Here is a 23,022-nt window from a genome sequence, read left to right on the forward strand (position 1 = left end):
ATTTAGTTGATAAAATACCTTGGTATGTCAGTTTTTGTTTTTGTTTTCTTAACAGACTCACCTGTTGATTTTTGTTCACAATCCTGGATGAGTAAAGAGAATAAGGTAACCTTTTATGCTAAATCACTTCAGTCGTGTCCGACTCTGTGCGACCCCATAGACGGCAGCCCACCAGGCTACCCCATCCCTGGGATTCTCCAGGCAAGAACACTGGAGTGGGTTGCCATTTCCTTCTCCAATGCATGAAAGTGAAAAGTGAAAGTGAAGTCGCTCAGTCGTGTCCGACCCTCAGTGACCCCATGGACTGCAGCCTTCCAGGCTCCTCCGTCCATGGGATTTTCCAGGCAAGAGTACTGGAGTGGGCTGCTATTGCCTTCTTGTTACCAATCTATTGTTAGGAGAGTGAAAGTTCCTGTTTCACAAGTATGGATGCTGAGTACCGTTAATATTAGGTAGAAGTCTTCTACTTGTGAACTGCTGTAAGTAACAAGGAAGTGGGGAATAGGGCTGGCCTGGGATTCCCTGAGTCTCCAGGGCTGTCTGCACTGCTGCTCTGCCTGGCTCCATGCCGGATCCTCTGGAGTACTGGCTCTATGGGGTGAGGGTTCTGCATTCTGAGTCCCCAGCACAGAGCTGGCACTCTATCATCTGTTGAATGGTGGGGAGGATGAATTTGTTTGTAGGCAACCTGAGTGTACACTTTTAACATTCATGACCAAAAAGAAGAGTGTCATCTTTCTTTAAGTGTAGAGTTAAAAAACTAACAAAAAATCACAATTTTAATGAGCTAACTTGGGTCCACCCTCCCCTCTGTAAATCACTGTACCAGGTGGTGGATTGGGGTAAAACTTCATTCTGTGAGCCTCTGGACCTTACATCTGCTTCTTTGTGTGCATGCCTCTGGGCGTCAGTGTGTGTATGTATACAGGTACAGAGGTGTGACTGAACCACACCACATGCCCCCCTGATCTCAAAAGAGACCGACTCCTTGGAGGACAGATGCTTAGCAGATAAACAGTTTGTGTCCAGCAGTCTCATGTTTATATGTAAACAAAGTACTTGAAAATCTTACAAAAAGGAAAAGCAATTTTTATTTTACTTTTGAAAGAATTTTTTTTAACAGTATTTTTGTAAAATGATTGAATTTTATTTCTCACTTTGTTTTATTTCTTACAGATTGGTGTTCCTGATGCGGGAAAACATTTTGAAGAGAGGAATCCAAACAGTGACTTAAGCCTTACTAGTTTCCTAGAAAACGAGAAACTGATATCACTTGCCAGCTTGGAAGATTCTTCTGGTAGCGTCACGGAGTTGGCTCGTCTTTTCCTCATCCTGAGCTTGTTGCTCCATTTGTTTCTGCTGCCTCGTTGCCGTAGTGATTGTACAGCTTTCTGTTTCTCTGCTTTCTTTACCGCTTATCCACCAGCACTCAAATGGCCACTTCCATTAAGCAATGGGAGTTAAAATTTTTTTTCTTTATAGCACTCCTGATAGGCTTACTCTCATCTCTCTGTTGAGTATCATTACCATATAAACAGTTAAAGCACCATGCTAAGACATTGGGGTTCAATGAAATATTTTGCCCCTGCGCTCTGAAAGTCCTACCAAGTGGGCAAAGAGATGCATGGCTCCCCTCTGTGTGAAGTGTGTTTCAATGATACAAACTGTGTGGGGGTCATAGGAGGGTGACAAGTTAATTCTGACTGAGGAATGTGTCTGTGAGGCTTCAGTGAAAGAAGAGGTCATTTTTCCTCTTTGAGAAAGGAGACCTCTGATAGGCCTTAAAACAGACACTTGAATAAATGTACATTTAAGAAGAAGGAATGGCTTTAGCAGAGACCCTAAGGTGGGGGCATAGAGACAACATTTGAAGAGTAGCCAGTGCTTTTGTGTGGCAGGTTTATAGCACCTATGGGAAGATGAACTTGGGAATAAACCCAGAAAGTAGGCAGAGACCAAATTATCCATGGCTTTGGAGGCCAGGCTGGTGAGCTAAGTGGGATAAATTGAAACTGTAAAATCAAAATGGTTTTGCTACTAAAATTTTAAAAATATTTTTAGATTATGAAGTTGTGGATGAGGAATTGTTGACCTGAATTTATATAGGTTCTTATTTTAGTATGCTAGATTCTCAGAGGCAGTAGGAAAATTACCTTCTTGAAAAGGCTCACAATACTGTTACAGGTGGTTGACAGTTCTAGTTTTATCCTGCCCTTGCCAGGCTGTGTGTAGAACATTGAGAAGCATTGCCACTGTTGTTTTCTTTGTCTGTCTGTAACTTTCTGCGTTTAGTGGAAGATAAATTTTTTATCATATTGGTACTCAGCTTTGTTACATCTTTTTTTTGTTGTTCATTTTTAAGATCAGATACTGCTTGAGGTTTCATATTAGCATTAACCATTAATTCACTGGGATTTAGTTTTATTTCTCCTGTGGCAGGCTCATCTGTCCTTTGTTGATAGTTGCTCGTTTGCCACACTGCTTTCTGAATAAACGGTGCTTTTCACATGGCCACACTTGGCCTATCCTAACTTCCAGTGTTTGGTGGTGGCTGCTTCTGTGTTGTCTTCTCAGTGAAGGTTAAGTATTAGTTTGGTTAAATATTAGAATGCTTTTAGTGATTTATAGATGAAAACTATGGGTTTTTTCATGTCAAATGTTTAGACAGAATCACATGGACTGTTGATGCAAATGATTTATTAACCTTATTGATTACTTTTCCTCCATTTTACTGATAGATGATGATATTGATGATGAAGAGTTTTATGATGATCATTTGGAGGCTTATTTTGAGCAACTGGCGATTCCAGGAATGATGTATGAAGACCTAGAAGGACAGGAACCTCCAGAAAATTATTTTAAGTTACCTACAAGTGATCCTAGTCAGGTATTTTCCAATCTTTATGGTTTTTTAGAAATTTGACATCATAAAATTATTACTGGACTCATTAGAAAATTATAAACATAAATGATAAACATAAAACTTCTGTTGGTTTTCCTTGGGCTTTATTTTCCCAGATACAAACTGCTGAGAAATACCCTTTCTGTTCTTTCCTGCTGCTGCTTACCTTTCCCTCACCTGCAGAAAAATTAAGAGTGATGCATTGAATATCTGTATACTGTCCAGGTCAACCAGTTGTGAACATTTTTGCCATTTGTGTGTTTTCTTTGTCCTTCCAAAAAGTAGTTTTTTTACTGAGTCATTTGAAAGAAAGTTGCAGGTATTTTACCCTAACACTTCAATGTTTACTTCCTGTGAATGAGGACATTTTCCTACATAATCACAATTTTTATTTGCTAGTGTAACTTTTGATGTTGTGATTTAAATGAATACACAGTCCATGTTCACATTTATCCACTGTCTACAGATGTCCTTTTATTTCTTTGGTTTTGGATCCAGGCTTTGATTGGGGGTCACACTTGTATTTGGTTGCCATGACATGAATGTCTTTCATGTCATTAAACTTTTTGTAGAGTTTAGGCCTATTGTTTTGTAAAATGATCCATATGCTAGATATATGTGACTGCTTTCCCATCCTGATTAAACATACCGGGTGTGAACAGTTGAAACATAGAGGGCAGTGCTGTGTACTCAGATTACATCCTCTGAAAGGCCTGTCATTCCACTTGTCTCCTGTTGGTGGTGCTCTTTGACCATCTTGATGAATGTGTTCGATTCCTGCTCCTCCTTTGTTATCAGGAGGTGGTCTGTGGGATTTCATGTGCTTTCTTTGCCTCCTCCTGAAACCCTGTCTCCTGAGAGATCTTTGGATTGCTTTTATTTTTTTCCTGTCTCACATTTCCTTACTCTCAAGTTTTGCTGGGTTTACAGTGTCCAAGTATAGACAGAGACCTCTGTTTTTGTGTTTAGGTGTACAAGCTGTCAGAGCAGCTGTAATGACCCCCTGCCTTTGTTTTTTTTTTAACTTGTGACTTTCAGATGCATTGAGGGGCTGCTCTGCTCTGTTAGAAGTTGTGACCTGGAATGGGTTGCCAACCAGTGGCTTTGCTCCAGGTTTCCTCCCTGTGCCGTCCTGTCTTCCTCTGCATGCTATTGTCAGTCACAGTCCCATAGGTGGTAGCTTTGCCCTGTTAGCCTGAAGAGCATTCTTTCTTCAGCATTGTTTTCAGGTGCTTTGTGGAGGAGAGAGCTGGTTTCCTGCTTTCTGGTTCTTTTTCATCTTTGCTAGTACTCTATATGAAAAATAGTTTTAAATGCCAGTTCTTTGTCTCCTTTGTCTTTTTTTTTTTTTCCCTCATTGGAATATTCATATTTTAACTTGTTTTTATAAACTTCCTATGTTGAGATACTTTGATCATTGTGCACTTTTTTTTTTTTTTTACTTGAACAGCAGATGCATATCTCCTTACAGTTCTGGAGGTAGGGAGTCTGGATCCAGGTGTGAGCAGGGTGGGCCCCTGTGGCTTCTCTCCTTGGAGACGGCAACTTCTCCTGTGACCTCACTGGGTCTCCCTTTGCTGGTCCTTGAGTATTTCACGCTTTTGGTGGTTTTTCAGGTGTTTATGATAGTTTCCTAGGGCTGCCAGAACAGATTACCAAAGTTTTGTAACTTCAAACAACAGAAGTTTACTTTCTCACAGTTCTAAAATGTTGACAGGGCCAAGTGCCCCCCAGAGTCTCCTTCCTGCCTCTTGCAGCCTCTGGGGGCCTGGTGTCCTTAGTTCATGGCCACATCGCTCCACTGTCTGCTCCATCTTCACATGGCCTGTCCCTGTCTTTCTGATTCCTCTGAGGTCTCCTCCTCTCTCTTGTAAGGACACTGCTTGTGGGGTTTAAGGCCCACTCCAAATTCAGGATGTTCTTGTCTCAAGATCTTCAGCTTAGTTGTATGTGCAAAGACCCTGTTTCTGAATAAGGCCACAGTTTGCAGGTACCACCTGGGGATAAGACTTGGACACATCTTTTCAAAGAGATAGAGTTTAACCCACAGAAGTGTTCCACTAAGAAGTTATTATTCACTGAAGAATATAAAACTGTCTATCTGTATTTTCTCCTAGTGCTTTCACATCTAAATCTTTAAGTCATTTGGAGTTTATTTTGAGATAAAGTGGAGATTGTTTATTTTTTGTATAAAAAATTGTTGGAAAATCACCAATAAGTGATTTCACCAGAATTTAAGTTACTTATTTCAAAGTCAGTATCTTATCTTTTATATAGAACTATCTCTGTGTAGTATCCTGACTCTGAAAGCCTTATCTGTGAAGCTGTTTTTATTGTTATACATCTCATAGCAGAGAAGCCTATTAAAGGCTTTGCTGGCACTTGATAGTTAGCAGTGGCTGAATATCTGAGAAGAGTGTTGTGGGTGCACACAGTTCCCTTTCAGCAGCTGTTATTCTAGGAAAGAGTGTGGAGTGCCATTTGGGAAGGATTGTTGGAGAGTGTTTTCGAGGCCATGGCTTAATCTGCTGTGTCTAATGCAGTTGTTCTTAGACTCCTAATGGTCATTTGTAGTATTTGCTGTTTTACTCCTATTAAATGTGATTCATTTGTGTTTTCAAAGTCTGTTAATCATATTAATTCTTTGAGTCTAGCCACACTGATGGCCTTCCTATCCTTTTAGATAGGGTAGGAAGGTAGTTACAAGAGTTACACTTCTAAAATCCTGAACTATAGTGAGCACCTTGGCCGTACTTTTGGTATCAAAGTCTGTTGGTGTATATTTGCCATTGGTTTTGGTAAATTCTTTACAATTGATTCACATACAGTCTAGAAGAATACCGTGTAGTCCGTTCCTTTCTAGAATAAATATTTTATGTCATCTGCATATCTTTTGTTTTTGAAAGAAGTTACGAAAAACAAAACTTATTTCTGGTCTATTATTTACTTTTTAAAGGAAAGCAGAAGAGCAGAAGTTCTGGTGAAGACTCTTAGGACTCCTAGTGCCAAACTTAACCCCATTGACTTTCATGACACAAATGCCAATAAAGATGATTTTGATTTGATGGATTCTCTAAAGCTGGAGGAAGGGTTTCCTCATCAAAATAAGCATTTGGCGTCAGACCCAGAAACTATTTTGCCTGTGGATAGATTTTTAGACACTGAGATGCCTCAAGTGTCCATTCAAACAAATGTGGATGTAGCATCTTTGAAGCCTGTTAGTGACAATGCATTTAATTCCACTGATGCTCCGTGGTCAACCACCAGTGAAAGGCAAACCTGCGAAGGTTATGAGTTGGTTGGAAAGACCAAGGACCGTGAGTGGGCCTTTGTTTCTTTTTTCTTTTTAGATAAAAATAAGAAATATATAAAATACTTATACGCACTGTATTTCCAAGTAAAACTTGTGTTATCTTTCGTATTACAGTATATACATGTTCTGTGGATTTAAATATGGTGTACTTATTCACAGATCTGGTGGAAAAGTGCCTTTGTCAGTGTTCCTTGTCTTCTCCTTCCTCCCTCATCCTCTGTGATGGAGTTTACTGGAACTAAGGCTGGGTGATTTCACTGTCAGAGAGAGGCTTTCCTTTTGGGGAAATGGGTTTCCTAATTTGGGGCAGATTTCAATACCATTGATAACTAAGATAAGTCAGCTAAATGAAATCATTTAAAAATATCATTTTGTTTGTTGTGTGTCATTGGATGTGTTTGGAATTCTCTTTTCTAGAAGCGAACCCACCACAGAGTGTGGTCTATCAGGATGAGGAGGGCAGATGGGTCACTGATCTCGCCTATTATACACCTTTTGATAAAGAACAAGATTTCAGTGTGTCACTCAGTAATGAACTGAGCGAAGACTTCCGATCTGGCTGTAAGTGTTCTGATAGCCTCTGCTTTTAATCGTTTTCATTGTTTCTGATGGTTTTCTGAGGTTAGTCTGTCATCCTGGTCGGCCACATCAAATCCCTTTTGGAGGATGTGCTTAGCTCCTCACTTGTTTCTCCAGGAACAGAGGCTCACGTCCATCATTGCTCATCACTGGGACTGAGCCAAGCTGTCCCTAATCTAGGACAACAAGTCACTTTAGCATCTGTGCGTTGCAGTTAGTACACCTTAGGCTTTACTTTCTCACTTTATAAATCGTCTTGAACAAAAGAACTACTCTAATAAATGAGAAGTTACAAAAGCGAATCCATTTTAGAATAAAAGTTCATAATGTAGAAATGAGAGAAAAGTGACGAGAAAGATAAATGAGATCTCGGGATGAGAGTATTAGGAACCTCAGTCAGGTTTGTTAATTCTAATGCCTTAAGCAGGGTCATTTGCTGTCCAGTCTGTCTGTCCCCTTCCCCATCGTGTTATACCTGGCCCTCTGCTCACTCACCTAGCCTTGTGGCCTTGGCCTAGAGATAGAGGGCTGTGTGCCCGTTGGTTTCCTAAGGTAAACAGTTGCTCAGTTGAAATGTTGAGGAACAGACACTGGGTGATCACTTGTCCCTGTTTGCCCAGGCTGTGGGGTTTGCTTGGATGTAGGATTTTGCCTTTCAAAAACTGGGGCAATCCTGGGTGTTGGGACGAATAGGTAGTTCACACCATTTTGAATTTATAGAGGGGCTTGTCAGTCTGATGGTTCCAGATGAAATTCCATGCATATCATGGGCAGCTGCTATAACTCTCGTGTGCCAGATTTGCAAGGCTGAAATTAATGTGAATCTTATAAAAAGCTTACATTGTAAAGCCCTGTTAGTAAGTTAGAGCAAGTTAGTACCTGATGAAATCAGTTGCAGTAGGGGGTTCATTACGAAAAGTTCCAGAACCATGTACTCTTGGGTGCTTAATGCAGATGTGCCATCAGTTCACTGATGGAAGCTTTCACATATTTTTTTCAGTTTTATTTCTTTACTGTTTCATTTTCCTAATTAGCTAAGTTTTATTTATATGCTAGTATTTAATTGGGCATTAGTATAATATAATTATGTAAACTTCTTTTTTAAGCTGATGCATTGGATTTGATTGCACAAGATGAAGAAGAATTTAATAAAGAGCATCAGTTTATGCAGGTTTGTATTTTATTGACATTAACAACAGTTCAGAATTTTTCTTGTATTTAAATGTAGGTAAAATGTTCATTTCTTTCTGAGAATACATAGTGAGAATACATAGATACATAGTATAGAATTACATCCTGATATTCCTTATATTTAGATAGTTTCTGCCTTTTCTTTCATATACTTATTTATTAATTGAAAAATAAATGGTCTACTGAAATAATGGTTATTAGTTCACTTAAAACTGCCTTAATAGGCTTCAAAGATATTTCCATAGTTTTTAATCATGTTTTAAACTGAGGTAGTGCTATTTGTTTTTATTTGAAGATACATTCCTTTCTAAAGATTTGTATCAATGACAATCAGTATTTGATTAAGCAGTATATTAAAGCAATGTGTATTGTAACTCAACTATTAAAAATTTCTTCTGGACTTCATTAACATTTCTTAGCTGCTTAAGCTTGAATTTGTCCAAACTTTTTAAAAATTTAAGTACTTAAATTTCCTTAGTTAAATTAGTATTTTATGTGTTAGAAAAACAGAAGGCTTGCTGTAGAAATGAAATGATAACTTTCTTCCTAGGAAGAAAATATAGATGCCCAGAACATGTCTGTTGCCCTTGGAGATACATCATGGGGAACTTCGGTCAACTATGGTCTGCTGAGGAGATCACTGAGTGCATCAGATGTGGACAGAGATGATGCCAGTTACTTACGTCTGTCTTTAGGGGAGTTCTTTGCTCAAAGGTCTGAAGCTCTTGGTTGCCTTGGTGGTGGTTACAATGTGAAAAGAGTGAGTACCATGTATATTGGGAGTGGTAAATGCACCAGCCCTTATGTACTGAATGCAGTGACAGTGTAGCCAGATCATAGTGTCTTTAAAGCAGAGACAGAATAGGGGCGTGGTGGGATGGTGGGAAAAGGTTTCGATTTTTAGTGGTCATACCCTTGCTCCAGTCCTAGCTCTGTCTTTTAACTAGTTCTGCGTCATGGAACAATGCATGTAACTCCTCTGTGCCTTAATTTTCCGATTTCTGGGATGGAACACTGCCTTACAGGGTTTGGGGGTTACTGTGCTGCTGCCCTACGGTGTTTAGCACAGCTTCACGTGCATCAAGTACTTGATGTTTGTTTCTCTTATGTCTTTGGTTGTGGGAAGAATTCAGAGATACATTAATTTTTAAACCTCTGGTCTAAAAACATGTTTTGAAATATAGTAGTGTTTTGGTTTAGTAAGATGTACGTGTAAAAAGTTTTAAATGCCAGTGGAAGTGGTAAGTTGTATGAGGCAGGAGGGGAAGCTATGTTGTCTCTAGGGTCAGGGCGGTGTCTGAGGAGGGGCGCTGTGCTGGCGCCTGACAGGTGGGGAGTAGGTGGCGTGTTCGCAGTGAAGGCCTGGAGGTGCCAAGTGGAGCTTGAGTGGCACATTCGAGGAGCAGAGAGCAGGCAGACAGCCCCTGTGAGTGGGGCAGCAGGCGGATGGCTGGTGGAAGTAGACAAGGGCCAGGTCATGAGGGGCCCTCACAGAGCTTGAGGGCATCTCACGGGGACAGGGAGGCAGGGCATAGTTTTCAGGCCCAGATGTGAGAGGAACTGGAGGCAGGAGTCTCCTAAGCCCCAGAGGAGGATCAGTGGGCAGAGACTGAGCCACATAGGAGGTGCCGCGAAGGCCGGGGAATAGGGTGGCAGTAGGAAACAGAAGAGTCTAGGGCGCAGGAGTGCCTCTGGAGAATTCCGTGCTGGGACTTGGTGCTGTCATAGTGAGTGTATGCTAAACCTGAGCTTCATTGAGGGTGTAATTTGAAACAGCTAGTGAGTTAGAACACTGCCAATTTATAGAAAAATTTGAACTGAGGGTCCTATCTGTGCAGTGAATTAAGAAATGAGAGTAAATACTTAGGCAGATATTTCTTCCTGGATCACTTGGTTTTGACATTATGAGAGAAGTTGAAGAGTAACTGAATTCCTTTCTGAACAGCTGGACAAAACACCAGGTACTAGAAAGATGTATCTATTACTTTGTGTTAGTTGTGAAATGTTGCTTGGTTCAGGTTGCTGGATCAAAGGAAGATATCCCCAAGTGAAGATGAGTTGAAAATTGAGTGCCTTTAGTGAATTTGCATTTCAGGTCTGTTCTGTGAGAGCTCTGGAAAGAAGCTGGATGGGGAATTCCCTGCCCCTGAGCAAGGTCCTTGAACGCAGACCTTCTGAATGCTCATCCAAGGCAGTAGGATCATGCCTAATCTTAATACAGGTTTTCAGGGACCTATTTATTGTGTAAAATAAAATACTCTTCTAAGTACTATTAAGTTCCAGGAAGGCAGAAAATTTTATCTTTTTTTTACTGATATGTCACTGATGATTACCAACAGTGCCTAACAGATAGTAGGTACTCAATAATAATTGCTGAAGGAACAGTGTTGTTTCTGGGTTGTTTTCATTTGGATTTCTTAGTAAGGGCAAATTATTTGGCAGTATTCATTCTGATGATTACACATAGCTAGCAGTAAGGAAATAAAAGGTCCTGTCTGGACTTGCATTGTTCATTTCTAGCAACTTATATTTAAATGGAAAATCAGAATTACTTTGTTGAAATCCGTTTAACTAGGTTACAAGTATTAGGATAAAATAGTCCAGAATTTCTCAGAGGAGTTGAACATAAAGAAAATAATTGACATGTTTATTTTGTAGCCATCGTTTGGTTATTTTATTAGATCACCAGAGAAAAGAGAACCTATTGCCCTAATAAGAAAATCAGACCTATCAAGAAGTAATTTGGGAAAAGAAGTGGCTGATCTTAACCATGGTTTTTTTTCAGGTAATGGATTAAATGAAATTTTTAGTAAACTTTTTATTTAACCTGTAAATTAATGGTTGTGTGATCATGTTCTTCTGAGGAAGAAAGTATTTGAATTTTTTGAATATTAGTTACCGATTTGATTTTTATACAACTTCACATTGCCTTTTCAGTTTAAACCTGAAACAAGTCAGCCAAAATTCACCTAAATGCTCCTGTTAAAAACCAAAGTGAATGGAATATAATTTGTTCAGGTGATCGATCGGCTTAACTTTGGCATGTTAAACTACTGAGTTAATGAATTATAACTTACTGTATGTATTATTTAGGTAGACTTTTAAAGAAGAGTTTTCACATTTGGGCCTTGGTAGTATAAATATGATAAATATCTCTGAGTACTAAAAGGCAGACTTCCATGATTAATATACAGTTATCATACAGCTGCTTTTTGCTAATATAATGCCTAATGTATTATATTATGAAATGGTATAAAATGTGCTTTAGTCCTTAAAGAGCTTATATTCCAGAGGCTGGGGAGTGGGGTGGTGGGATAAAGAGGCTGTACATAGTACTGACTTTCTGTTATTATAAAGAGTTCCTTATTTTTTAATTCAACTTGCATATTCATGAAATGTTTCAAAGTGAAAAGTATTAAATGAAGTTGTCAGTATTTTGCAAGGAAGAGATTAAAATCCACAGTCTTCTTCAAACTTTAGACTTTGAAGAATCCAGCTAAATGAACAAATGATATGGTTCTGTGTCCTAGTGACTGTAGGACAAAGGAAATTTAAACAGTTTTTATGAGGCTGACTGATGTTTGGTATATAAAGATTTCTTCCTTGTTAATTATATTTAGTCGTCATTATCCATGGATTGGGCTTCCCTTGTGGCTCAGCTGGTAAAGAATCCACCTGCAGTGTGGGAGACCTGGGTTCGATCACTGGGTTGGGAAGATCCCCTGGAGAAGGGAAAGGCTACCCACTCCAGTATTCTGGTCTAGAGAATTCCATGGACTGTATAGTCCACGGGGTCGCAAAGAGTCGGACATGACTGGGCGACTTTCACCTCATACTTCATCGCATGGATTGTCTCTGTGACATAGTTTATGGATGTAAATTGAGTATTATGTATTTTCTACAGGAGATTTAAAGGCACAGCTAAGTGAAGGATCAGTTACACTTCAGGCTGAAGAACTGGAGAGTATTTCACAAGTGGATGAAAATGATGTGACATTAACTGCCAATAAAGGAAAAGCAGAGGTATTTTAAGCCTTTCATAAGGGAGCGCTAAAACCCATGTTGTCATAATTCTTTACAAGATCAAGATAAGGTCACATGTAAAAATGCATAACTTTTTTTTTCTTTTTTACTAAATTTTATTACAAGTATCATTTAAAAATTATCAGTGTATAGTAAATGTACAAAAGAGTTTATAAAACATAAACTTAGTGAGTTAACAAAACTTATACACCCATGTACACCCAAGGGCAAGAAAGAGAACGTTGTCAGCAGCCCAGGAGCCATGTTTTTGTCCCTTCTGAAGACTGCTTTCTCCTGTCTGACCTCTAACACTGTCACCTGTTCATCTCTTTTTGAACTTTATATGTAAGAAATCAAGTAGTAGCATATATTTTTTTCTTTTTTTTTCACTTATGTTTGTAAGATTCAACTATGATCAGTATGGTAGATAATTTTCATTGCTGTATAGTATTCTACCATGCATATCCTGCCATCGGTATATCTACTGTTGATGGATATTTGAAATCTTTCTTATATCAGTATGACACTGTTAAATAGTGTAGTTTTATAGTAAAAGTATGTTGGCTATTTTGTTGTTGTTTTGTTCAAGTCACTAAGTCATGCCCAACTCTTTGTGACCCTATGGACTGCAGCACGTAAGGCTTCCCTGTCTACTGTCTCCCAGAGTTTGCTCAAATTCATGTCCATGTTGGGGTTTTTTGGTTTTCCCTATCTCTTCCTTAACATTAAAAGTATCATAAAACATTCAGTTTACTTTATTCCAGTCTTATAATTGCCTGTTGTTTATATTTATTTCTCTTTGTAAACCCCATAAGAGATTATGATGATGTTGATGGTGATTACTATTATTACATACAACCAATGTGTATCTCTGACCTTCCATTTAAGATTAATTTTCTTTTGCTTGAAAAATACCCTTACAATTTTGTTTTGTGAGGGACTACTGGTAATGAATCCTCTGTTTTGTCAGTCTGAAGATATGTTTACTTTACCTTTATTCTTGAAACGTATAGTTGTTTGGTGTATGTTTGTTAACAAGTATGTTAGACTTTTCAGTATCTTTTTCTTTTATATTCTTTCTGTTCTGTTTTCTGTTACTTTCTCTTGCATTCTGAATTATTTTTTTAAGACTTCTCTTCCAAGTCTGATTCTTTTTTCAGTTGTGTCCAAGTTGTGGAACCTGTCCTTAGGGTTCTTGATTTGTTATTGTGTTTTTTAATTATAGAATTTACATTTAGTTCTTTCTTGATAATTTCTCATCTTCTGTTGAGTTCTCAGTGTCATTGTTGTTTTTCTTAAATATGTATGTATGTATCTAGTTATGGCACATGGGATCGTTTTAGTTGCAGCACACAGGATCTAGTTCCCCAAGCAGGGATCAAGCATAGGCCCCCTGCACTGGGGATGTAGCCACTGGACCACAGGGAAGTCCCTTAATGTTACTTTTTACTTCCTTAAGTATGTTTTAGGTTTTGTTAGATTTGATGTTTTAGATGTGTTTTAGACTCTGAGAGTCCATTGTCTGCATGCTCTGCAGTTCTCTTTTTCTGGAATATGGGACACATTACCTAGGAGCATTGTGAGGAGTACATTTTTACAGGAAAAGTTGGCAAAATATTTGAGTCCATGGGAGATGCCTTCCAGACAGGATTTTTACTTGCTTCTGAGTGAGGAACCCCAGCAGTCTTAGGTTGCTTTAATTCAGTTCCTGGGATCGAGCTGTTCAGAGCTAAGCCACCTTTACTCCTCAAGTGTAGCCCTCTGTGGTCTTGTCCTAAAGTGTGGATGTTCACTGTGATCACCACCTCTCCCTTATCATTGGCAGACTCTGAATCTGATTTTTGTACTCTTACTCCCTTAAGAGCTGCTCTTCTGAGCTTCTTTTAAAAAAATTATTTTCTTAGCTTCTTAAGCTTCCTGACGCCTTAGCAGTAGCCCCCTCTTGAAGCAGCAGAGACCCTGAGGAATAGCATCCCCAGGACTGGGCTCACCCCTCTGGGATTCTCTTTTCTCTTGGATTTTGGCCCTGTAGTTTTTCATTCCGTTTTTAGCTGTCTAGTACCTTCTCAGAGTTGTTTTTGAACATGCTGTATTGTTCTGATTGCTCTCAGCCAGAGTTGGTTTGCATTACTTAGTCCACTATTCCTGGAGGCTGAAGTCTTAATTTGTATTTCAAAAATATTAAATACGTTTATGTTGCTTTGTTGTTGGTTCCATTTCATTGTTTTACCCAGTGCTTCTGTTTCTGTCTTGCTTATAAATAATTCTAACAGTTGACTAAAATTACCAAGAATATACTTGGAATCACTGTGACTCGATGGCTTCTCAGTTTCAGTAGTTTAATTTTTTGGTTTACAGTTACTCTCTGATTCAGTTTTAGCGTTTAACTCCTGAAGATGTTTTTTGAACAGCTGATGATTGGACCTTGTAAGTGAACTAGTACTCTGCAGTTAAAGTTGATAGCAGCTGTTTTTTTTCATTAGGAGATTCAACTGGTATACTATTAATTTCTTGCTGCTGTTAGATCTTATGTAGCACTTACAAATAAAGATTAAACTGATATGTATATGTACATGGAACTGATGTGAACTTTCTGATCTCTAGGACACTTTCCTTGTCAGCAGCAAACCTCAGAGACATACAGACGAGCTGCCCAGTGAGAGTGACTCTGTGCTGAGGATAAGCACCATTGCTTCTGCCATCGCGGAAGCATCAGTGAGCGCTGACCCTCTCCAGCTTGCCACCATGATCAAAGCACTTTCAAATAAAACCCGAGAGAAGACTTGTCAGGAGGATGGTAAACAAAGACACCATTCTGCCGTGTCTCATTTCTTACCTAATGATCTGGAAAAAAGTAATGGATCCAGCACATTTGATATGGAGAGATACCTTAAGAAAACAGAAATTAGTCAGTATGAAGGTGGGCTGGACAACTTTTCAAGAGCTGGTGTGTCTGGTATTTGGGATTTATCTTTGTCCAAAGAACGGACTACACACGACATCCATGTGGTGGACCTGGGTGCTACTAGCATAAGCGTAAGGGAGCCAGAGATAGGCACTGCAGCCGGTTGTTATGGTGAAAGTGGAGACAGCGTGGATCAGGCATCGTTGAGAACAATTAGCTCTTCAAATTCAGTTCTTACAAATGTGGGTGAGAGAGCGGGTACACCGGTTGATGTGAAGATACACTCCATTGACCATAAATCCCCAGATTCTGGTGATGGCGAAAAAGCTGCCTCCATACCCATTCCAGCCTCCGATATTTGCTCCATCGTTGGGAACCCCAGAGTAGCATCTCTCTGGCTGTCAGAAGAGTGTAAAGGCCTACAGGAGAGTAGAGACTACCAGAGGCAAAATGAGTGCATTAGTGAGACAAGTAACAGTGAAAAGCACGTGGCTTTTGAAAACCATTCCATAATCTCAACTAAAAGTGTTGGTAAGTGTCAGAGTAATTGGTCACACTCAAAAACTTGCATGGAGTGTTTTGTTTTTTTCTGTGTCCTTATTGGAAAATACATCTTTCTGATAGATTTGAAAAGTCCCTCTCCTGAGCGAGGTGGACACGGCTCGGAGAATGGCGAGGACAGCTTCCGACCTTCCACTTCTCCACTGAGTCATTCTTCTCCTAGTGAAATTTCAGGAACTAGTTTATCAGGGTAGGTGCTTACTTTTTTTTTTCTTTTTTTTAGTAATAAAAATACATGCTCAGTATAGGAAAACTGGAATAAAATGTAAAGAAAAGTAGTCACTATAGGTTCATCTCTCAAAGCTAACAATTATATTTTGTGAGTTTCTTTCAAGCCATATTTCTTTGCAAATTTTTATACTCTGCTGTTTTCACTACAATAATTCCTTGTATTTAAAAGAAAATTAATGTTATATACTGCATAATGGATCTGTCATGGTTTATTTGGTGCTTTTGGTAGATATTGGAGATACTGGATTTATTTATTTATTTATTTTTTTGCCATTTTAATGATACTGGGATGAACAACTTTGCTCATCAAATTTTTCTTTGTGTTGTAACTGATTTCCTCAGAAGTAAAATTACCAAGTCAGGAATAAGAGTATTTTCAGGCTTTCCAGATTGGCAACCTGTTTTCTAAGAGTCTTACTGACTTGCTCTTATATCTGTGTGTGATGAAGGTATGCAATTCACTGTTTTTTATTAGCATTTTAAATAACTTAATTTTGGATTTTTTTTTATCTTAACAGTGTTAGTTTGTGCTCTTAATACTAATGAGATTGGTAGGTGCTTTTTCAAAGATTAGGATAATAATGCTAATATTTTCCATGTTTGAATACAGTCTATAGATTAGCTTAATCTTCAAGTTACAGAAACTTTAATTTTTCAAAAATGATGTAAGTCAACATTGCTTCAAAAGTTTACACATATATAGTTACGTGTGTGTGTCTATGGAACTTTGAACAGTTTAAATATAGTGCTTTATCAGATGTGTCTATGTGTATTGGACTATTAGTCTTTCTTGTCTCCATTTCTTGGATCCCTGGATGTATTAAAGAGAGTGAATGGCCCTTTGTGACATGAATTGTACTGTTTCTAGTCTTTAGAAAGTTTTTCCTCTCTTGTACTTTTTGCTCTTGTGAATTCTTAGCTCCAGCTTACTTACACTGTTTCGCAAGATATGTAAAGTCCAGGAACAGCTGGGGCAGCACTTAGTACGTAACTTGGATATCAAATGTAATTTCAGTTTGTTTGAAAATATCAAATATTCATGATAATTTCACTGCTTAGGTAAAATTTCCAGCTTACTAAAATCTTAAAGAAACATATAAAAGATCTTTTATAAAGCCATCAAAGAAAGAATCCTTACATTTAATAAAGTAAGCTTTCTATATGGCAGCAGTTTTTGCCTCACACTTGACATGATTTTTTGGTAAGCTTTATGCTAAAGATGCTTTTGAGTCTAATAAGATCTTTTGAGTCTAGTAACTTCATTAGGCTATGTCTCTGTGTTGACTTCTTGGCCACCTTGCAGCGCCTTGTCATGCAGTGCCCTGTCATGCAGTGCCCTTTTAGTATTTGGAGTTGAGCTTCCTTTTATCAGGAAGGTTTATTATTATTATTTTAGTTGTTAAAATATTGGTCCTGACCAAATTTTGCTTGACTTCTGCATTTATTTTCTCTTTAATCTTTTCTTTTTTCTGTTTTTCATTTTTTCCCGCCTTTCTTGAGAAACTTGTTAGAGGCACAGGAAGTTGCAAAGCTAGTATAAAGAGAGCCTGTGTCCCTCCCCAGTTTCCCTAGTTCTTGCATGGGTCACCACCAGGAACTTGTCCTGGGCATGGTGTGTGGCTAGAATTATTCCATTTTATCACAGATGTGAATGTGTGTAACCACCTCCATAGTTCGAGACACAGAGCTTTTCCGTCACAATAGTAATGCTTCTTTTTTAATTTCTTTTTCATTTTGTTTGCATTTCACATTGCTGCTTTCTAGATTCCTTTCAGTATTCTGTTTATTGTTTCTTAACTCCTGTGTACCTTCCAATATTATCTTGTTTTCTGTGGTTTTTATATTTTTAAATTGTATATGCAGGCATTTAATAAAAACTAAGTGCCATATAAAGACTTATTATGATTTTGTTCCTTCACCCTGCCCTTTGCTGCATGATCAGAGACGAAACACTGGGCTGGCTGCTCTTATACTTGGACCCACCTGTTTTTATCTTGTGTGCCTAAGAAAATGCACTCATTCTTTAAGTGTAGGAAACATACCTTAGGGAGATGCTAAACTTTCTCATGAACTTGGCACGTGGTCAGATACTTTAACAATGGCATTGTTGCCCTTTCTAAAGTGATTGGTGAGCTTCCTCCTCTCTGAGGGTCAGCCACCTACATCCCCACCGCTCAGCCAGGGCCAGATGTCAGGCTTGGTGGGAAAGAAGGTGGTTACAGCAGGTTCTGAGGTTCATTCTGCTGTCACTTGTCCTCCTGGCTGCTGCCTCATGCTCTCTGGGTGGGCATGCCACGTCCTCCTGTCCTTTCTGCTGCAGGACAGCCCTTCCTGCTAAGGCCAAACTTCTGGCTTCAGTTTATCTTCCTGCTGTTGCGCCTGTGCTTTTCCTGTCATCAGTGTAAGTGTACATGTCTGCGTCTTGTAGTTGCTTCTCCTGGGTTGTGCTCTCTGTGCATGGTGGTCTCTCCCTTTGTTCAGTTCCGTCGCTTAGTCGTGTGTGACTCTTTGTGACCCCATGGACTGCCGCATGCCAGGCTTCCCTGTCCATCATCAACACCTGCAGCTTGCTCAAACTCAAGTCCCATTGAGTCGGTGATACCATCCAACCATCTCATCCTCTGTCGTCCCCTTCTGCCCTCAATCTTTCCCTGCATCAGGGTCTTTTCCAGTGAGTCAGTTCTTCGCATCTGGTGGCCAAAGTATTGGAGCTTCAGCTTCAGCATCAGTCCTTCCAATGAATATTCAGGATTGATTTCCTTTAGGATGGGCTGGGTTGATGTCCTTGCAGTCCAAGGGACTCTCAAGAGTCTTCTTCAACACCACGGTTCAAAAGCATCAATTCTTCGGTGCTCAGCTTTCTTTATGGTCCAACTCTCACCTCCGTACATAACTGCTGGAAAAACCATAGTGACTAGGCAGAACTTTGTTGGCAAAGTAATGTCTCTGCTTTTTTAATATGCTGTTAAGATTGGTCTTAGCTTTTCTTCCAAGGAGCAGACGTCTTTTAATTTCATGGCTGCATTTACTCTCCTCCCCTGAGGAGAGTTCATTTCCTGAGTCCTGTGACCTGTTCCTCCTGAGATGCCTAGAGCTGGGAGTGCCTCTCGGGGCATCCCCACGGGTTTCTTTCTCCTCATCTTCATATCTCTGCATTCTCCCTGTATCATGGAGTAGCCTAGCTGTTCAAGTGTTTACTCAGCATTACTGATTTTCTGCTGTACCACCTATGCTTTTCATGGCTGCCAGTATGAATATTCATTTTGTATTCATTTCTTTTTATTGAAATCCTACTTGTACTTTTTTTTTTTTTACTGTAAAATGGCTTTCGTGTTTTTAGTCTTTTTTTTTTTCTTGTTTCTTCCAACTCATATTCATTAAGTTTCTTCACATTCATGGTGAAATGTTGGTCAGAACATTGATCTCTTGAGCAGCCACATCTTTCTGGTGAGAGTGCGTTGTCTGCTGACTGTGCTGCTTGCCAGCACTCCTGCTGCTGGTCTTTAATGTCCAGTCACCTTCTGGCATGACCAGTGCTGCCTTGAGTCTCTGTGTGGCTGGCACCAGTCTGGCATCCTGAATTGCTCTCCTTTTGTTTCTGTGTGTTCTTACAGTTCAATTCTCATTGCTTGAGGTAATAACAGCCTCAGTGCTTCTGTTCCTTTTGACGAGAGGAGCTAGACTCAGCATGCTCCACAGTATCCAGAACTCTTCTTCGTGCCGCCCCATGTTGTCTGTGTGAGTATGACTGTGTGTGCGTGTGTGTGCATGTGTGTGCATGTGCATACAGAACCCATGCAGGTGCATGTGATTCAGGGCTAAAGTGGGCCTGAAGCAAGTTGATTAGTATTTTGTTTCCATTGGTTAGAGGTTTACTAGTGTTTGGTCAGTGCTGTCTTGATTTGGTCCTTGTAAAAATCCAGAATTCAAAATAGGATTTTTCTCTGTATCCGTTGCCCACCTGAGTATTGCAGACTTTGTGGGGGGAAAAAAAAGAGGGGGGAATAAAATTCAGTCCAGTTAATTACAGACTTAAAGCTAAGTGGCGGAGTTTGCAGAGGTGCAGCAGCTGTTGGCAAAGGTGGCTTTGATGGTGTTTCCCACCCAGTGTGTCTCCTACCCCTCCTCGAGAGGAAGCCTGGTCCCTCCTCTGTCAGGCTGGCCTGGCTCTGTGCTGAGGATTGATGGAATGTTGAATGTGTATGTGGGATCTTATTATTTATTGCTTACTTTTTTTTTTAAACTTAATATATCTTGAACATCTTTCTGAGCCAGTTGGTAGTATTCAGCTGCATGATTTAAAACAGTTGCCCAGTGTTTTATTGTATGTCTGTACCCTAATTGCCATAGCCTCTTTCTCCTATATGACATCTAAGATGCCCTGCTTTAGTACTTACAGTGATGTATGACATATCCTTTTAGTGAATCTCTATAGTTAGCCCTAATTTTTTCCTCAGGATTCATCTCTTGATGTATAGCCCCTGAGTACAGGGGTTTGGCTGTGCCTGCTTGATGATCAGCCAGGAGCTGGGCCCTTTGTCTCCCCACCATGGTGCGGCTCTGCCCATTTCTGTGTACTCGTCCATGAGATTCTTGTTTTTGCTTTGCTCTTTGGGGCAGGAGTTGCCGAGTTCTCTGTTCATTGGTCTATATCAGGTCTTCATTAACTGTTGAATGAAAAGCTAACACTGTTAAGGGATTGTATATGGAATTTATTAATGAAACCGCTACAACATTTTTTTTTTTCAGTAGCTTACCAGATACTTCATTCAATAGGACTATAATTCACAGATTTAGATAAGAATAAGATGGTGTAATCAAGGGTAAGAAGAATGAACCCAGGGTTGAGTTGCATATGGCAACTAGGACAGACAGTAGTGAAGGTTGGACGGGGTTGTAGGCAAGCAGGAAGGGCTTTCTGCCATGTAGATGATGTTAAGTGAAGGGATGGACAAGTCCAGACACAGGTATTCTCTCTCCCAGGTGTGCCCTGGAGTCATTTGGTTCAGCAGCTCATCCACAGAAGCGCCCCTGTGAGAGGGAGTTGTCCCAGCTGACATGTCCAGAGGCCAGTGTCAGCAGGCTGACGTACGTGTCCCAGCAGGAGAGCATCAGTCCCTCCGTGGCCTCACGTCGTGGCCTTGACGACTGCGAGGTAAGCACTTCTGTCACTTCTTTACTCACACTTACCTCTGAAGTCTTACTGATGTAAGACTCAAACTTGAATTCAGGCCTGACTAATTTTGGTTCCTCTTTTTCTTTTAAAGTAAGTGTGCGTGCGTGCATGCACATATATTTTGCTCAAACAGCTACTTGTGCTGGGTTGGCACTGCAGGTACACATATTTAGTGTCTTGCCCTCAAAAAGCTCTCAGTCTGGTGGAGCACACGAAGACATGCTGTGCAGTGAAGTGCACTGTGGGAGCTTCAAGAGGCGATGGATGGCCTCAGCTGGTGGCGTGTCCAGCAGAGCTCAATGGGGCCTACCTGGAGTCAGGTGTGGGGGAAGAGGGAATCACAGAATACACCCTGCATTTGATTCATGGCCACACTGAATTGTATATGTGGCGAGAGGAAGAGAGGCCAGACCACGATGTCGTAGATGTAAAATTTGGGTGTTTGAAGACACTTAATTACTAAACAAAACTACTTGTTTCTGGTTCTGTAATTGGTAAAAACAGGGACTGTGGTGGTGGTGGTTTAGTCGCTAAGTCGTGTTTGACTCTTGTGTCCCCATGGACTGTAGACTGCCAGACTCCTCTGTCCTTGGGATTCTCCAGGCAAGAATACTGGAGTGGGTTGCCAAAAAACAATGAATGCAGATTTCCTAACTCTTAATCCTGCTCTTCAGGGCTACAGAAACTACTGCTCTTATAGCCCTGTTTTTTTTAGAGTCATGATATCTTGTAGATCTCTGCTCTTTGAGAGTATATCAGCATGGTTTGCAATTGTAATATTCATTTTATCTGTGGATAATTTCTGAACATTTTCTGTCACATAGAGTGATATCACCAGTGAGTTGAGCACCACAATTATCCAAGCCAGTCCAGTTCCAGCTCAGGAGCCGGCTGCAGAGAAGCTGGGAGAAAAAAGCCCATTTCAAAGTAGAGGAAAAGGAGCATTATCATATATTATCCAGAAGAACTTGGACACAGAAAAAGTGACTGAAACGAATTCCCTGAGCAGTAGACCTGAAGATGTAAAACTGGACTTTAGCTCCAGTAGACTGCCTTCCTCCAAGAGTGAAGATCGGTCACAGACCAGTGTGACGGGTTTGACCTCAGACCGAGGTGACCTGGAGCAGGTTAGCCTGGTTCTGCCAAGTGAATCCAGCCTCCACCCGGCCACACTGGCCACACCGTGCCTCCCCATGTCCTGCCAGGCACCTGTGCTCGACGGTGGGCGCGTGACTCCTAGAGACACATCAGCTACTGACAGCGAATTCAGTGGCCAGGGTCCTTACCAGACATCTGTCCCCAGCACCGAGGGCTGCGGCCCTGCACCCATGAGGCAGCACATGCCCCCCACAGGTCCTGCAGTCTCAGTGCGCTATCCCCTTCCTGTGGCTCCTTGTGCCCAGCTGCACTCTGGGGCACTGCCTGCAGCCAGCAGTGCCACCCTGCCTCGCTGCCGGGCCTGTGGCGCCACCGCCTGCGGGCTCTCCTGTGGGCTCCCGGGAAGCTGTCACCCTGCTGTTGTGAGAGAGCATGTCCAGCGCTCGGTGACTGCAGGCCTCTGCCTGGGACAGGATATCGGCTCAGGGCTGATGGCCTCCTCTTCCTTTTGTAACCTGTACTCTGACACCTTCAGTCAGAACCTTCTGAATGCGGCCAAAGTGCTTCCTGTGCAGTCTCTCCATCCAGACTGTGGAATTGAGCCATGGGATTCAGCAGTGGTGTCAGGACTTGGTAAGACCCTTTTACTCTGATGCTGCTTGTTGTTGGTTGCTGTTATTTAAAGGTTGAATTATTTTCTCAATTGGGACCTTAAAACTGATTTGTTTCAAGAAAGTAATGATTAGAGTGAATTTCATGTGAGCTTTTTTCTTTATCCTGAATTTGGAACACGACCATATTTCTGTGCAAGGGTCCCTGAGTAGCCCTGCTGCTGCTGCTGCTGCTGTTGCTGTCACTTCAGTCGTGTCCAACTCTGTGCGACCCCATAGATGGCAGCCCACCAGGCTCCCCCATCCCTGGGATTCTCCAGGCAAGAATACTGGAGTGGGTTGCCATTTCCTTTTCCAATCCGTGAAAGTGAAAAGTGAAAGTGAAGTCACTCAGTCTTGCCTGACTCTTAGCGACCCCATGGACTGCAGCCT

General features: G+C 40.6%; 1 protein-coding gene across 1 annotated transcript in view; it reads left to right on the forward strand.

Annotated features, from left to right (window-relative positions):
• The window catches only part of CEP192 (centrosomal protein 192), a 96,428-nt gene that overhangs the window by 33,607 nt on the left and 39,799 nt on the right, over positions 1–23,022 (forward strand). Inside the window, exons 12-23 of the mRNA XM_068993662.1 lie at positions 1,177–1,297; positions 2,739–2,887; positions 5,859–6,219; positions 6,633–6,776; positions 7,901–7,965; positions 8,536–8,745; positions 10,644–10,770; positions 11,890–12,008; positions 14,613–15,444; positions 15,538–15,664; positions 20,689–20,860; positions 21,706–22,612. Coding sequence (XP_068849763.1) covers positions 1,177–1,297; positions 2,739–2,887; positions 5,859–6,219; positions 6,633–6,776; positions 7,901–7,965; positions 8,536–8,745; positions 10,644–10,770; positions 11,890–12,008; positions 14,613–15,444; positions 15,538–15,664; positions 20,689–20,860; positions 21,706–22,612 — 3,334 coding nt within the window. The remainder of the gene's footprint in view (positions 1–1,176; positions 1,298–2,738; positions 2,888–5,858; positions 6,220–6,632; positions 6,777–7,900; positions 7,966–8,535; positions 8,746–10,643; positions 10,771–11,889; positions 12,009–14,612; positions 15,445–15,537; positions 15,665–20,688; positions 20,861–21,705; positions 22,613–23,022) is intronic.

The sequence above is a fragment of the Capricornis sumatraensis genome, chromosome 21, assembly GCF_032405125.1.
Source record: "Capricornis sumatraensis isolate serow.1 chromosome 21, serow.2, whole genome shotgun sequence".
NCBI lineage: Eukaryota > Metazoa > Chordata > Mammalia > Artiodactyla > Bovidae > Capricornis > Capricornis sumatraensis.